Raw genomic sequence first — 17587 nt, 5'->3', positions numbered from 1 at the left:
ACATACATATTAATGTAAAAAACAGGGGTGATGGGGATGGGAGGGGGGAGGCGTAAGTGTGAAATTAGGGGTGTATCTACAAAAAAGCCAACACCTGACAGGGGCCTTGGTGGTTTTGATGTCTCATTGCTATATAATTCATGTATGAACGTCCCCCTGTGCATTTCTTACACCAAAGGATTAAGTCATAGGTTTGTTTATAAAATGCAAAGTAACACTAGGAGGCTAGTCACACAAGATCAAAGGGATACATAATCCATGTACTAATAGCTTTAATAAGAGTCTATCATGAGCTTACCTCCTAGCAGGTGGCTTAATATTAATAAGGCTTTTTCTTTCTCCAGTCTTGATCCACCAACCAAAAGAAACGTGCATCTAGCCAATGTCTGATTTAGGCTTCTGTGTTGAATCTATGCAACACCTACAACACAGCCTATGCAAGTGGTCAACGCAGTTGCCAACACACTATTTCGTGAGGAGTTTCTCACTTCAGTTTCATCCATTCTCTTCCAGCTAGTTCAAAACATGGCAGTAAGAGGAGCTGGAAATGCACAGGAGGAATCAATGGTACCAAACAGGCCTATCAGAGTCGCTGAAGCCTGCATTAGCATGACGTGTAGCTACATTTCTAAGATTGTGCATGTAGGGCTTTAGAAAAGTTTGTGGTCATGACGTACCTATGGCATAAACTTAACACAGATGTATTAATCCACTGTTATTCTACAGAGTGATATCGATGACATGTTGTGGTTAAGCAGAATAAAAGTAGTTCTTCCATGCTTTGAACACCACGAGCAAAGTGATATTTAGTTCTAATATATTCAAGAGAAAACAGACTTCCTATTTTTGATATCATCAAAACTAGCTACCCCAAAAAGAGTCTAGATCAGGGGTCCCCAATCCCAGTCCACGAGGGCCGGTGTCCCTGCAGGTTTTAGATGTGTCCTTGATCCATCACAGCTGATTTAAATGGATAAATTACCTCCTCAACATGTCTTGAAGTTCTCCAGAGGCCTGGTAATGAACTAATCATGTGATTCAGGTGTGCTGACCCAGGGTGTCAAACATAAGGTCCAGAAGCCAGAATCAACCTGGCAAAGACTCCAGTCTGGCCCACTAGATAGATTTGGCAAATAAGAAGGGCATACATTTTGGACTTTTATTTGTATTTTAATAGGCTTTGCTGCTTCTCTCTCCTATTAATGAAATTGAAATTACATTTTTTTCTTATATTGAAACATCTCAGTCAAATGTGTAGTTAAACTTCTGGTGACTTCTAAGATCAAAGTAGAGTGTATGTGGCCCATCATGTAATCTCTGGTTTAGAGCCCTTAAGCAAGATAAAAATATCCACAAAAATATCTACCCTCCTAGAATTGTCTACAAAACCCTACATATGTGAAATTTTCATTGCCTAAAAGATAAATGGTACACTGACCCATCTTTCTTCTGGTCCACCACTCCAGCCAGCAGATTTGTGGCCTCATTGGTCAGCAGAATGTCCGTGTGAGCATGGAGGAAACGGCTCACAAAGTCCTGCGCCGACATGAAGTATTTCTCATTCTTCTTGACGCTGGCATACTGTAAAACAGAACATTTTTTTTTATAAAAAATAAAGACACAAGGCTGAGCTTTAGAAATTCATTAAAAAAAAGAAAAGAAACCCAAATCAAAAGATGGGAGAAAACCTTCTTTGAAACTAGGCAAACTCAAAAAAGAGAACAAAACATATAAGTCAAATCCCACCTTTTCAAAAATGGCTTTCAACTCAGTGGGGTCGGCCCTCCTAGGCAGAACTGCCTGCAAAATGATGAGAGAATGTTTTGTGAATAGACATACCAAACCTATATCATCATCTGAGCCGGTCCTGGTGAGCCACATTGTAGAACAATGTTTTTTTTCTTTTTGGCTACTGGCTTGTAAACAAAGCTTTGTCTGTCTGCAACCACCTCTTACACACTGGAATGCTTTTAATCACATACCTGTGATCACATATTGTACAGTCAAGGTTTCTTAATTAGCTTTTTATGTTATTTTTATTGTTTTAGACAATATTTCTTAGGGCAAGGATGTCAAACTCATTTTACATGGTGGGCCACTTTGATCTTAAGTGGGCCGGAGCAGTGAAACTCCCCTTTCACTCAGTGTAAAGAAGTTTAACTACACATTTAGCTGTGAAGTCTTAATATAAGAAAAATACTTCATTTCAACAGTATTTCTTAGTTTTTCTAGGGGATAAAGAAATACTGCTGTGAGAAATGAAAGAAATGTGTCAGCGTGACTTAAATTGTAACAACTGAATTTGTAAAATTACAGAAAAATGAAAAGTGATATAAAAAAATATCAGACTGTTTTTTAGTGTGGACGATTGTAAAATAAATAAATAAATAAATCTACAGTAAAAAACAGGCAATTTTCTGTCATTTAATTCTATATCTATTACTTATGTACGGTGGTGTAGTATGATTATCCAGAGGTAAAGTTTTCATAAGTAAGAGAAGCAGCAAAACTTAATAAAATGCAAATAAAAGTCCAAAATCTGTGCCTTTCTTCTGATTTGCCAAAGCTGTCTAGTGGGCCAGATTGGAGTCTTTGCCGGGCTGATTCTGGCCTCTGGACCTTATGTTTGACACCCCTGTCTAAAGGGAATGAATTATATATGTTGTCTATAGGTTTCTACATTTAGTTAAAGCCTCTGGAAAAAGTTTGTGAAACCTTTAGAAGAAACGTCAGTACCTCCCGTCTCAGATAAGAGCTACACACAGCTGTAGGTGATGATGATGGTGTCAAAAAACATGTTAGAAGTTTCCTCCGCTCTGCGGGAACTTCTGCACCCGGTGGGGCGTTCATAACAGAAACGCCACAACTTGTAGCATGATGCTATCCAAGGTTACCGGTGACTACAACCGACTTTTTATTAAGTAAGGTGGAGAAGAGGCCAGGGAGGAACAAGGTGGAGTTAGAAAAAGGAAAGGAAAAAAAGGAGTGAAGGAAGCGATAGCATCATTGCTGCATTTTACATCACTGTGGAAACACCACTTCATTCAGCTTATAATAAAAAATGCTGCAAGCCAAATATTCACCAACTAGCTAACCGGGACCAGTAAAGTCTCAATGTCATTACCGTGTGGTCAGTGTTAAACTCTAGCACATCCTATTAGCTGGCTAACCGGCAGTTAGCGAGCCCTCCTCCGGGCAAACGTCATGACAGGCGGAGGGCTTCGGGCCGCACACCCCCTGCACCGGGCACACATCACCGACAAGGCGACAGCTCCTGCCAGCAACACGGGGAGGTGACGTGGGGAAAACTCAGCAGCTGCTTACCTTTGTTGCCATGCTAAAGCGAGCTCACTGTCAGATAGTCCTGTTCACTTCCTCCTACGTGACGGCGTTCCCATGGAGATTACGCGCCGGTGCAGTGCCAAAGGAAGGTGAAAGAGGATCAACCGCGCACGTGGTGCGGGCCATGGAAGGTCGGGTTGTTTTTTTGTTTTTTCAAATTGTATTTGTTTAATTTTTTATTTTATGCATTTACAGAGAGAAAGTTCTCTTGTTGGTACTGTGTCTTGTATTAATCTATTACACACTCCTAGGATGCATAGGATGCATAAGGCATAGGATGGAGCACAAGGCCCTGATAATATGTGCATGGATACCTAAGGAGTCTAAATATTTGTTTTGCCACTTTGCAAAGAAGACATTCACTATAAAATCAGTTTAGGCTCTGTCCCAGACACTAAGGTGTCACACGCTAAGCTCATTTTAAAGTTACAACTCAAAATAATCATCCATTCCTTTATAATCCTTATCCAATAAAACTTAACACACTTATTTTGACCTTTTGGCTCATATACAAACATGCATACGTACACTCACTATCAGAATTTGTTTGCCACCAGCATAGCTGTATGTAAAGAAATAGTCACATCATCATAGGTATATTGTAATGATTTCTTGTCATTTTTCTGTAAAACACATTGGAAAACTTGGAAAAGCTTTAATATGAAACAAAATCATGTTTGTGTGGGCTTATTCTTACACGCGCCAACTATCTATTGTACTGAGCAACAGAGACCTGTAGACATCAGTGTGAAAGCCTCAGTTCCTTCCTCCAGCCTTTTCTTTCCTTGCAGCAAATGATTCCTATACTTTATATCCAGCTTTTCTAGCCCATCTGTGTCTTGTGCCAGGAGGGAAAAGGTACAGAGAGAATTTCATGACTACAAAAGCAAAGGTTAACATTACTCACAGCATAAAAACAATTTAAAAGGGAGCAAAAGGGCCCTAATGGCCCGACAGTCTTCAAAGAAAATGTATTTTGCGCTCAAAATAATTCATAGCTTTTTGCTGGTGGCTTTTCAGCTTCCCGGAGACCCAGCATGAACCACTGTATTTTTCCCAGCAGGCTCTCTGCTCCTCGCAAAATGGCCTTCACCAGGGCATACCTTGCATCCCCTCCAAATATTGACAGCACCGGGTCCATCGCTTATTGGAAAAATGGCTGTAAGTAATGTTTTATCAGCCGATGCAATCTCCACACCTGTATTTTCTCCTGTCATATGACAATATTTGACAAGATTAATGATTTGATCTAGTGACTTATTTCCCATCACTGTCAGTCTGCTGCAAACAACTCGCTTGTTTGTGGCATTTAGTAAAAAAAAGCATGTAGTAGCATTTTCATTTGTATTATTCATGAACTGCAAAGTTTGTATGAGATGTGCAAACTAGTGTGTAGCAGCTTAGACATGAAACTCGTGATTTTTTTAACAAGGTAATTCCTTTAAAAAAAAATCCCACTGGGCGAAATTACTTTGCTTGTCAAGCCTTGTAGAAAGGAAACCAACAATGATTGTGCCAACCACCAAAAAAGCAAGCGGGTTAAAAATAAACCTTGCAACCTTTGAACTTCCACGGCTTGAGGGGTCTCCTGCCCACGTCCCCGAGGACTCACGTGTCCTGACAGCTTGAGCGATGAGTGGCGGACGGCTGTCTCAATCCGCCTCCTCCTATTTTTAACCCACACTAAACACAGAGCTTCGAAAATAGGCTCGAGCTCTAAACAAATGATTAATAGGGCATTTAGGGTCTCCCCACTGACCCGTGTGTCCCTATTAACAGCCAATAACACAGGCCCTTTGGGGTCAAAAGGTTTAAAGACTTTCTAATAAAAGTAGCAGAGACATGGGGATGTGTTTTGGAGGAGAAAAAGTTTTGTCTCAGTTTGAAATGCTGACAAGTTAATAATCCCTTCTCAAATGGCCCCACCGCAGTAAAATGGCCAGTTTGTTCTTACTTTTTATTGCTATCATCTGTCAGTCACTCACATCTTTTTTTCTGCCTCTTCTTAAGTGGACTGAAAGAGCTAAAACAGCTTTACAGTAATGTTCTTGCTGGGGCTTTATTCTCCTTCCCCACTCTTTCTTTTCTTTTTTGGATGAATGTGAATTCTTATTGTAGTTTTAGGAAGGAAATGCCTAATGGATTCCCAAAGACGTATTCATGACATGGTAATGAGATTCAAATTTGTAAGACGTTTTTACCTGAAAAAAAAGAGGAGTGTGGTTGTGGCAGTGGCTTTGTCCTGTTTTCCACAGCTAAAGAATGCAATTTTTCTGTCACTCTCACTATTCCTAATGCCATTTTGAAATGTATGTGATGAAGATACAAAACCAAAGAGAGCTTAAAAGTGGAAACATCATAGTAATGCACTGATGTGTCGCTTGTCATAACTGGGTTTCCTAGGGTTGATGTAGAGCACGGGTCAGTGGTAAGTTATATCCTGAAAATGTAATGCTTCAAATTGTTATCATTGTACTCATATATTTTTATCAGTAATGAAAATATACGAGCAGAAGAAGAATATAAGAAATGTTTCTGGCAGGTAGATCCAGCGTGAAAGAGATATTTTACAGGGTTTTACAACCTCAGAAAATTATTTCTTCATGTAAAAAATATCAGAGTACTGTGCTGTATAATATGGATAGCTTTTGGTTGCCATTGTATTTTTACTCTTTTTATACTACTGTAGTTTATTTCCAAATTAATTAGGTTATTTGCTCTATTTACTTTAAACTGTATTCAAATGCTGTACCTCTGTGTCTGTAAAAGCACAATTCCCTGAGCTGAGTCTAAATCTGGATGTCCTAACCTATTTTTTCTGGATTCAGTTTCTTCTCTTTCTTTAACTGTGACCAGATATCAGCTCTTATAAGTAAATACGTTTATTTATATAGCGCTTTTCAGGAACAAAGGTTACAAAGTGCTTTATAATATAAAATAAGATAAAGCAATTAAAACATAATATAAGGAAGCCTTCAAAGGTGGATCTGAAGCTTTTTCTACTCCTTGTACTCCACTGTAGCAGTAATGGCGCTGTAGTCAACATTTTCAGCAACATCAGCTGTGGCCAGGTGTAATTAATTGCCACAGGGGTTTGGTCATGGTGGCCGGTTGCTAGCTAAACCGTCTGTGTGATGTGTTTTCACTATGGTAAACACATCACAGAACCACAGCAATCCGTTTAAATAAAACATGTCTGAAAAAACAAACACAATTCAGCTTAATTAATAATTTAAAACACTGAAATTTCCACAAGTCTTTGTCCTTGCCTGCACTGAATATTTTACATAATCTGTACAATCTCCTTGGAATGCAATACATTTTTATAGAAAAGTTTCATTTCTGTACAATTACTGTTATTCAGTACTGAATGAGATTTAATACAGCATTGTTTTGTGTGACTTAACTGAAAATGAGTATACTGTAATCTTTTTTCTACATAATTGTACAAGATTTTCTGCTATGCTGGGGGAGTTTGTTACACACTGTACACCTAATGCATCCAATATCAGTGAACTGAAAATATTTGATGCCATAAAAAACGGGTTGAAAATTAGCCATAGGTTAATGTTGCTAAATCTAAATAAGTTCTTTCTTAATAGTAATAGAGGAGAAGAAAAGTGTTGGTACAGTGAACTAATGCTAATGTAATGTGCTCATGTTTATGTGTTGCATTTTATTTTTTTATTTTTATTTTCGCTAAACTTCCATCCATTATTTTATTCTACTTATTACCTCATTATACTGACATGTGTGTTTGTGTATCTGGTAATCCAAAAAAAAGCAATTTAAAACATATTAGTAAGTCACAACATTACCTCACCACCAGAGAAGATCCTGAATACATCCAGAGATGCACAGAGATGTTATCTATAGTATTTTCACATGATTTTTTTTTTAATTCATTGAGGAAGGTATAAAGGTAAAAGAGTACCACTGTTACACATTAGTACAAAGGTAGAACATGTCTCTGATACTGCAAAGTGAAAATGTTGTTAATATAAAGGCTGGATTGAAAATGTCGGAAAGTCAAACAGGAAATATGGTTTTGTTTGTCTGTTTGTTTTTTAATGAGTTACTTTATCGATGAGGGACAGAAAGAAGAGCCCTTCAGGCTCATGTTGTAACACACCAAACCACTTTTTAAATGTACAGATGATTTTAATTTAAATTTTTTAATTTTGGCAAATTCATGTTGGCAAAATCTAATTGCATATTGATAACTGTGTATCCCTGACCTAACTTAAATCTTAATTCTTCCAATATAATAGTTTCTAAAATGGTTTCAGTTGATATTCTCAGTTTATCTTGCTCAAGGACACAACAGCACAATGGCTGCAAAACCTGTAACCACTTGATAATAACCGCCGCACTTCCGCTATAATTGTTTCCCCTGAGAACCAAAAAGATGCCAGAGTCTTTTCTTTTGTGCTCAATATTTGCAAAAATACAAACTCGGATATGAAACAAATTGCTCTGTGGAGGGGAAAAAAACATGCAAACTGGGAATGAGTATCGCAAGCCACAGAGCAGACTGTGCTCGCATACTGTGCGAAGACTCAGTCAAATCTGTTTTACATAAAGGACAAGAGAGTGGTGAGGGGAAAAAATAGTGGAGCCATTCCTAGGAAATAAGCCACAGTTTAATATGTTTTACATACAAGGCAGAAAATGTGTTTTGTAGGTTTATCTTCACTGTCACTTCCATAAAAAAGTGCTAATACATAGAACAGCAAATGCATCCTTTGTTTATCAATCATATAGGGCCTATTAGCAAAATAATAAACTCTGTGCATACTCTGCTGCTGGACTAACAACAAAAACAGTTTGTCTTATAATCTACTTACTTTACACCAATCAGGTTGTCAAAGACTATTCTTAATCATCATACATAACATGCGCTGCATTAAAGTGGCATTCTTGTAAACACCATATCTGTAATAGTGTGTGACAAGCCGCCTTTGTTTACACCATAATAACTGGGTGTTTGAATAACTTCTCAGTGACTTTAAGTAACCAGCCAGACTCACTCTGCTTCCATTCAGCTGTGCAGGCTGTTAACCTGAGCTGACGTTTGGCTTGGAGTGGACTGTGGAAGATTATATATCGAACAGTAGGGCTGACTGGACTTCTCAATCATTTCACCTGCGGTCTTGAGTAATGGGAGTGCTCTCCTTGCACACACGCTTAAGATATAATGTGTGTCTGCTTGCCTCATTTGGCAAATCTTGACTTCATAAACATGTGAGACAAGTTCACGCCCGCACGCACTCGGAGACATTTATTTGAAGCTTCACACTCTTTACTCTCTGTCGTGAAATTCCCCTGAACCTCAGGGCGGGCTGTCTTCACTGTAGCTTCTGAATGAATCTGTTTAGTATCTTTCAGTTCACATGAAGCGCTACACTAACCATGCTTCGGGGCATCTGGGATGGGCTAGGGGCCTGGCATAGCAGGGGAAAGGATGCATGGGAACTTTGAGATGGTCCAGACAGGCTAGTCAGCAGGCTTGAGCTCCTCTCTTTCACAACAACAATAAGGAGCCACTCTGGAGCACGCTCAGACCCTGCAACCTGAGAGGGCACAGGGGTCCTCAAGGATGCCTGGCTGGGATAAATGAACCCAGATGCTTCCCACAAAAGCAGAGCGACCAAGCCGCGGGAAGTAGGCTTGTAGAAAAAAAAGAAGACCTTTCTCTGTTTTTTTTTTTAACTTCTTCTCCCCATAGTTGAGGTGGTTGTCGGTCAGATTCCTGTGCTTTCTCATAACCACAGATCACAGAGGCCTCCGTGCGAGGAGCATTGTGGGAAATTATCAGAGGGCCATTTGTCTTTGAAGGAGAATGAGAGCAGCAGCAAATCTTTAAGTCCTTTCCTGTTCCTCTTCCTGTCAAGCTGCCACCTGGACTGAAGGAGGAGGGAGTGAGAGAGTGACGGTGCCATTTGTCTAAATGACTTAATTGAAGTTCAAGTTGGCGCAGGAAGTTTTAGAATGCAACATGAATGGTGCGATTGAATGTTTTTGAATTATTTATTTGCGAGCTTGCTTTTAATCTTTTTATCTGAGATGCCGAACTCTCGCTCAGCTGTTGGTTCCCATTTGGGATATAATACCTGTCTCATTTTCGTTTAAAGGAGCCATTTCTAATAGCTTTTTTCTTTCTTTCGATCAATACCCTTCTGATGTCTGTATTATAAAATGAAGGTACAGCTAACAGCCACTTATGTTAGCTCAAAGGTTGAAATCAGGGGCAAAGGTGACAAGTTTTGTCTAGTAGCATGAACATCCTGGAGCCTCCACTGTTTTGCTAAGCTTGATTAATAGCAGCCCCATGCTCTATGTTGCCACTTACGACATAGACCTCAGCAGCTGTGACAGCACAGGGATGACACTTCTCTAGCTTGCTCATTATATTAATATAATTGCTATATTCTATTAATTCTGCATTTTTTTTTACAGCTTCTGCTTCATTTCAGTAAATGCAACTGTTCTTCATGATTTGTTGAGTCTAATATTAACAGCTCAGTTTTACATATCACTCACAGATTTATCAGTACACAAGTATAAATGCAAACAGCAACGCTGTCCACTATGGAGGGGATTTATTGCAGCTCTATACATGCTTTAACCTGACAGCTAATATGTCAGGGTAGGGAGAGAATAATGTCTTACTATGATAATCGCAGCATAAATATGTATAGGTCTGTATGTGCCCTTTCTCCTCCCTAGCAGGTCGGCTAGTCAGAACGAAACTTTGCAGGAGCATCGTCACACATGCGGCAGTTATATGTTTTTCTTTGGATTTTTACACATATTATGTTCATTTCATCATCCCCCTGTAAATGCGATGCTATGTACTCTGTTTTATCTGTCAGGTTTAACATACAGCAACAATACCTAACTTAAACTTGTTTCTGTGATGGATCTTTTGATTCAGTCATTGCTAAATATAGAAGGAAGATTTGAAAATCGTTGCAGGCCTGACAATAAACCCCTGTGGGGCAGGTTTTTTTTGCGGGTCATTCTAATAGAATTAAACTGAAACTACAATATACTTAGCTACACTAGCTAAATATATATTCCCTCTCAAATACACTATAACAGGGAGTTACTAAAAATGTAATTGAATCTGTATTCACATATCTGTCAAATAACTAAGCAACCCTAACCTCAATCAGAGTGGGTGGTGTAATAAAAAAATAATAAAATGAACTACATGAAAAAACCGGACTGCAGATATGTTCTTTAATGCATTAGCGCTTCAAAGTGTATTTTCCACTGCAGACTGCAGCGATGCGGTTCTCACCAGGGATCCCGGGAGTAGCCTGTGTCACAACTAATCTGCCAGGCTCCCCTGATGCCATCCAGACGCCCCATCCCGAAACACACACCGGCTTCTTTGTTTGCTTCACTTGAGGTTTAGGCGCTTTACTTTCCCCTAAGTTGGACGCGCACTAACACGTATGCAGATGCATGCAGGCTTACACGGGCACACACTTTAATTAGGTATTTGGATACACACTCAAGCGTATTACTGTATACTCCACCACACAACCACACACCTACATTCACAAACCACCCCCTGTCTGGACTAGATGAAGCAGCGAAGAATAAACGACAAATTTCCTATTTCATTTCACTAAGCCCTGCCTGCTTTAGCTCACTCCTAAGTTGCCTTGCCATGTCGGAAGAGCAAGAGTTAAATTGGAGAGGACTACATTTCCTAAAATGAAATGACTGTCAACTCAACTTTGCTCGTTCATCTAAGAAGAGTGCAAGAAAAATGCCACAGTCCTTCTATTCTGCTTTTGCACGGCGAGCAACAAACACGGTTTGAAAAATGAAAGGCAGCCTCGGTAGAAGTCATCGCTCTCAAATGAATCACGAAAGAAAGTTGCGTTGTTTGTCCGTCTTTGATCTCAAAGTAGCGAGCCAGCAGCATGTAGCGCCTGTATATGTCATCAGGACCATTAGGAAGTGCTGACATCTATCTGATTAGGATGACAAAGCATTAAGCACCTGTGTGTGTGTGTGTGTGTGTGTGTGTGTGTGTGTGTGTGTGTGTGTGTGTGTGTGTGCGTGCGTTCATGCGCCTCCAAATGTAAATCGCATCTGCTGTCGAAAGTGTCCGTGCGCTCGCATTAATGTGATTTCCACGCATTTCGCATTTCACTTTTCACGTGTGCATTATTTTGAGTGTCTGTGGAATCGAGTGTGCATCTTTGTTCTTCTTCAACATCTGTGAGTAAGTGCGAGGATGAGAGAGTGCATGCCTGCATGGTGTGCTGGCTGCCTTGTTCTGCCTTGAGGGGAGAAAAAAGGCTGAGTGTTGTTGTTGTCCAGAGAGCAGACACTCAGACAGCCGCTCACACATGATTAATTGTTTCCTTGTTGGGCCTGGGACCAGTCGACTGAGGCTGGTCCAAGGCCTCCCACCCAGTATTTCCAGACGAGTTTTTGTGTGTGTGTGTTGTGTGTGTGTGCATATGCAAGCGAGAGAGAGGCAGAGGGAAAGAGGGGTGATGAAATGCAAAGACACTAAAGAACAAGAGAGAATGTTATGTCCTATTTTATGAGTTTGTCTGTCACTGTGCTCTCTCTTGAAACATGTGCTATTGTTTTGGAGGCGGCCGCGCAGTGAAGTGGTGAGGTTGTTCTGGTTGAATGTGGTGAACATGATCGATGTGATTTGAAGGCTTGAATTTGTCCTGCACCCTTTTTATGTTCCCATCATCTGGATTGTGCAACTTTGAGGGTCTTTAATGGACTTTTTCCTGCAATTGTTTTCCGCTGTCGTGCGGCTATAATGCAGATACGGGGACATGTAATTTACCGTGCTCTAATGACTCGATCCAACTCAAGGAAGCTCCACGAATCATGGCTGCACATCGATATCTCATAGGTCAACACTACTCAGGTTGATCTACAGTGATGCTGGGTTTCATGGGAGTGCATGAGTGAGCCCGATGATTGATTAATTACAATTATCAGAGGCCTGATAATTCACCACAGATGATTATAACATCAAGTGTGCTTTATTGCTCTGGTGGAAAAAGCCTCTCTGGTGCCTAAATTGTTCCCCCTGTTAATTTCCTCTTCCTTCACTGTCCAGTGCTTTTAAGTGCAGCGGGACAGGTGGATGGCTGAGCCAGTGTGTTCAAATATTGAAGGCTTGGGAGGGGACAGAGCAAAAATCTGGGAGTAAAAATAGAAAACAAACTCCCTAATTGCCAGGTATCATGGGCATACGGGAAGGAAACTCAGCAGGGGGTGTTGTTGCCACAGACGTCACAGTTAAAAACACGCTGCCATCCGCAGGGCAATTCAGCTCAGTTGCACATTATGGTTTAATGAGGGCATAGGGATGACTCACATGCAACACTGATTCACTTTACATTAGACACTTAATCACAGCAGCTATTATCCCCACTTTGTGTTGATAGAAGTACCGAATACCACAAGACTTGCATTCAAAAGATGCGAAACATTTACTCGCTGAGAGTTACCAGTTGAGTTATGTGTGTTTTTGCAGGTGTGGGAGGGTTGCCGGCTACTGTCAGCCTTTCTTATTTAGCGCCATGCTGCAAAGCTGGAGAAGCAGCCAAGTCTTTCTTTCATCTGTCATTGCAGCCTCCAAGGCAGGTCCACGTGAAAAGAGATGATTTCGAGGTGTTTTGCTGTATGTAATTTTAAATGAATTGATTGTTAGATTTTGGGGAAAACATGTAAAAGTCACAAATCTTTACCATTTTTTTTAATTACTACTCTGTTTTGGAGAAATCTAAAAGACTGTGTAGAATTCGACCACTAGGTGAAGCTGCAATGGACACAAAAGGGTTTTGTCTAAAAACTGCTGATGTATTTACCACAAATAAATTATTAGAGTCTGGGAAACACTTGACTGAAGAAGCCCTAATATGATTCGATTTTACAGAAAGATTTTTTTTTTTTTTCACAGTCAATTATTTTTTTTGAACCTTCACCAAAAGTGGCACGGATAATCTTCAGACCAAGTTGCTGGTTTAACTTTTTAAACCTGTTTTATTATGGGAAATCCAAATCGGATGGAAATGTGTTACACAGGAACTTTGAGGTAATAATCTCGTCAACCATTTTTAGTACTAAAGAAAAGATGCACGTATTTTCATGAAGGTGAAGCTGGTGTGGAATTGCCTTAAACCTGGATTCTTTCTAATGGTGGGCAGCTCCTCTGGTTAACAAAAGTCTGGCTGCATTGAAGACCATGGGCAAATGACTTGGTTTCCTTATTTCTGATAAGTTTATAGTCTAAATCTCTAGTTATACATTATATTTCACAATATTATATAGATATTATAAATTATGGTCCCTATTATATTAAAAAAGAAAAGTAAAGTAGGGTATTTTTCAGGTTGGGCCTACTTTATGATTGATTAGCTACTCCTGTGAGTGCAGAGCAGTCAAATCCTCACTTTTCAGTTAAAAAACAAAAAAACACAAAAAAATAGTCCCTCTTTTATATACATGCAATATATGATTGACACCAAACTTTATTTAAGGAGTTGAACCCTTCTCTGACGTAACAAAGTGTAATTTGTACATTTATGAAACAGAAAATTCGTATTTTTCCTGGACCTGCTTAAAGCTACATTTGACATAATCAGATCAAGTTGCCTTAGCGACTATACCCTGCTGAATTGCTTGGCCCGGTCATCGCTGTTTGAAACGACACATTTATAGAATTGAGTTGGATGAATGAATAAAGTACTAATGGTTTTGCCTCAGACGCCTATCACATAACTATTCCATTCAACTTACTAATTAACTGTTACAAAAAATGTTCACGTTTAGTGAAAGAAATCTTTAGAAGCTTCAGTGGAACTAGTCAAACTCTGATTGTGAATACTATGATTAACCCTCTCCACTCACCATAACAAAGAAAAAGACTAGATGAATATAAGATTCTTTCATTAACGCATCCATTAATGTGCAATTTAAAGATTGCTTAAAAACTGCAGGGCTAACCAAGGCTTTTAGATAAACCTGTTTATCAGGTGTTATCTTTTTCCTCCAGTATTATAAGCTTTGATACCAATTTGTTACACTTCTTAATAATGAAGCATCAAAAAAGGTAGAACAAGATAGTCATTAATTCGTTTTCTCACCTACTAGCCTTAAGTAGCCAGCGTGCAGTTACTGTTTATGTAATGAAATAAAGATGCTATAAAGCTATATAATAGTCTTAACTCCACTTTGGCCAAATAGTTGAAGGTCAGAGTTTGTGGGGGATCTGTATGCTAGCTATCCTTAAAGTTTATCACCTTTGTAAAATTATCCATGCATGGCCTATGAGATGGATCATAGTCATAAAGTGCAGGACCAAACCGGGCCACTCCTAATCTGTTCTGACATCAAACCAAAGTCTGGTGTTTTCATAAGAGTAACGTTAAACTGAAACATACCCATCTATTGCTTTTGGTGTGCCAACATGTCATATCAGGTTAAAATCTGGACAGATTTAAGTGACAGTGAGGCCATGGCGTGATCCCACACCGCCTGAACTCTCCAGTGTCATGTTCCCGTGCTCGGACGAGTTTATGCACGTTTTGAGCTGGGCTGTGATGGTACTCATAAAAATTCATAGGGTCAAAGAGAAAAAAACTTGAAATGTGGCCAGATACTGTATCTGGTATTTCTATGTGTAGTGGAGGGAAATATTTCCACATTAGGTGGTCCCTTCAGTAACGTTTATGAAATTTTGGGTCAACCTGTCAAGTTAAACTGCTCCTTACTGTTGTAATTATTAGAGATCTGTTGGCTGATGTTTATTTTATTATTTTTGATAATTTGGCTTTTGTGGCCTCAGTTTCATAAGGTATAGTAAAATCTGCACTGATAGATCAGCATCAAGACATTGTATGACACACATCCACAAAGCTAAAAGACAAGTTATCAAAAGGAAAGCATGGATTTAAATGTGATTTCTCATATTTGTCCATTAAAAATAAAGCTACAGCAAGTTGTTTAGTTTCTTAGTTTAAGGCTGTAGACAGTAAACAGCAGGAAAACATAATTAGCAATTTTACTGGACGTATAGTGCCAGATTATTTTTGGCTGGAGTCTCTTCTGGTTGCCGAACAACTGCTGAGAGCCAAGAAATAGTCCAAGACACATTCCACTCCTGAAACAGCAAAATGCTGAGTTTAAACTATGTTCTTTTGAAACGTTGTTAAGATATAACATGCTTATTAGTGAGCTTTGCAGGTGCCTCTGCTTGGATTTTATGATAAAATCATAAAACCACTTTTTGCACCAAGATAAGCAAACCTGCTGCTTGGTATGAGAGTTGTATAAATATTGTAATCTAATTCTCTTCCAATAAGAACATAAAGTTATTTCCACAAATATTTAACTTTTAGTTTAACACAACAATCTTTTCTTTTTTTTTCAGTCCTCTGTGTGAAGACAGCACAGATGCAAAAGTTGAGGGGAATTCTGTTTCCGGCTGACTCGGCCCTATTCTTATCCTATTCTTTTAATGCTATTTGCTGTCTTCTAACACAGTGCGTTATTACGACCTTGCAGCAGAAGTGAATCCATGAAGAAGATCTGGCTTATTCTGGTCTTTTCTTATGTACAGATACATATAGATGCTTAATCATTTTTATTTTCACTACACGTCATGTTAGTGATTATAATGTGCCTTGAGGCAACTGTTGTTGTGATTTGGAGCTACATAAATTGATCCACAGTAGAAATTGCGAGTTTCTTCAGATCTCATAGAGAGTGGGAAAACCATTCTGGACAACTGGGGATCACTTTGATGAGGATGAATGGAGCTGAAAAAGTAGCTCGTGGTCAGTCCATAGTGCTTAATTGAGGCAGTTAGGGTAGAATAGACTTAAAAGCCCAAGTCCTCCTTGACACTGATGATGGTCCTATAAGGGACCCTCAGTAGGGCCCTCAGGTCTTTTGATAGGGCACTCGCCAGCATCCTTTGGGGTTGTTTCACCCCCCACAAAAAACAGGCAGTCCTTTGTCACTGAGAGGAGGGGGGTCTTGAGGGTTGCTACTCATTATTATTTTCTAAAGTAATTATACCTTATTATCTGTGTTTACTTTAGCGGGGGTGCGAGCATACAGGTGTGGGCCATTCTGCAATGGGTTGGCATTCTCAGTGGTGAGCGCACCCCCAAGTGTCTTTTTTTTTGTGTATTTTTTTTAACACACACCCCGCCATCTTTACTTGGAGGTTTTTGGGGGTTTTTAGTAGTAGTTTTGTAGCCCCACTGCTAATTTCAGCCCAACAAAAGAAACATGCAATTAGGGCTATTATAGTAGCAGCTGCATGCTTCCTAGCTGTGCAGCGACAGCTTCGTCTTCACCCCGGCTGGTTAGTGAAGGGAGCGAAGAGAGGAGTGCAGGGCCTGTAGCAGTGGGAGAGAGAGAGCTGGAATGGTCACAGTAGCCTCCGGTGTCTGCAGAAAAGCGAGGAAAATATACCCTGGGAGGCTGGTGTGTTTCTTCAGTGTAGACACAGCGGGGACTCTCGCCCACAGACTTGTGGGCCTTGAGAACAATGGATCTGCCATCTCACAACATGAAGCGTTATGAAATAGTCCTCACCACAGTTCCATTGGCTGCTCTCTTGCATGTGGTCTCAGAACTGCGTGGGCTGAGGGAAAACAATTTGCAGATAAGGGGGAAAAAAGCTTTACGAAGAATCTAGGCATTGGAAAAGACTGTTCGCAAAATTCTGTTCGCAGAATTTCTTGCATTCGGTTGTTGGTTTGAATCTCTTTAAAGTATTAGCCTACTCCTTATGAGGATATCCATATAAAGAAGCAAAGACAGTAATGGTCTTTTACAGTTCAGAAGATTTCAAATGCAATCCTTTCAAGCAGATTGTTATTCACTTCTACCCCACATCAGTCAATATCAGCCACAGTGTCAAGGTGAATGTGGGTCACAAAGGAACAACAACAACAAAAATTTAAAAAAGAAATGCTAGCGCAAATTAAAGTCATCATTAAAAAAGATCAAAGAGGAACCAGAACAGAGACGCTGAAAAGCCTGATGATCTGTGTGAGGTTGAATATCGAGGGCCCACGGAGGCCCTCTCACCGCGCCAAACACAAGGGACCAATCTTACGCTCTCAGCACAAACAAAATGGTCACAAGTCGTCCTCTGTTGCTCTCACTTACCGATTCTCTCACTTCACTGACTTCCCAGCCCTTAGAATAATCATGTGGCCCAGAGCCCTTA

General features: G+C 39.8%; 2 protein-coding genes across 6 annotated transcripts in view; one reads left to right on the top strand and one right to left on the bottom strand.

The window, feature by feature from the left end:
* slc25a13 (solute carrier family 25 member 13) overlaps positions 1–3413 on the bottom strand; it is a 54190-nt gene extending 50777 nt beyond the window's left edge. The window contains exons 1-3 of one of the 4 annotated variants that reach the window (XM_082520810.1): positions 3325–3413; positions 1747–1800; positions 1439–1581 (exon numbers count right to left, since the gene is read on the bottom strand). In XM_082520810.1, coding sequence (XP_082376936.1) covers positions 1439–1581; positions 1747–1800; positions 3325–3336 — 209 coding nt within the window. In that variant the 5' untranslated portion in view covers positions 3337–3413. Of the gene's footprint in view, positions 1–298; positions 427–1438; positions 1582–1746; positions 1801–3124; positions 3202–3324 lie in introns of those variants that run through there. The other 3 variants (XM_082520811.1, XM_082520813.1, XM_082520812.1) reach the window with 3 other exon arrangements.
* The window catches only part of dlx6a (distal-less homeobox 6a), a gene marked incomplete at its 5' end in the record, with an annotated part of 59814 nt that continues 45561 nt past the window's right edge, over positions 3335–17587 (top strand). The window contains 2 exons of one of the 2 annotated variants that reach the window (XM_082520847.1): positions 3335–3473; positions 4403–4503. In XM_082520847.1, the coding sequence (XP_082376973.1) occupies positions 3335–3473; positions 4403–4503 (240 nt within the window). The remainder of the gene's footprint in view (positions 3474–4402; positions 4504–17587) is intronic. The other variant, XM_082520848.1, reaches the window with a different exon arrangement.

The sequence above is a fragment of the Aulonocara stuartgranti genome, assembly GCF_965226115.1.
Source record: "Aulonocara stuartgranti genome assembly, chromosome: 22".
Taxonomy (NCBI): domain Eukaryota; kingdom Metazoa; phylum Chordata; class Actinopteri; order Cichliformes; family Cichlidae; genus Aulonocara; species Aulonocara stuartgranti.
Note: the sequence above shows the minus strand (reverse complement) of the source record. Positions and strands in the feature narration are given on the sequence as shown.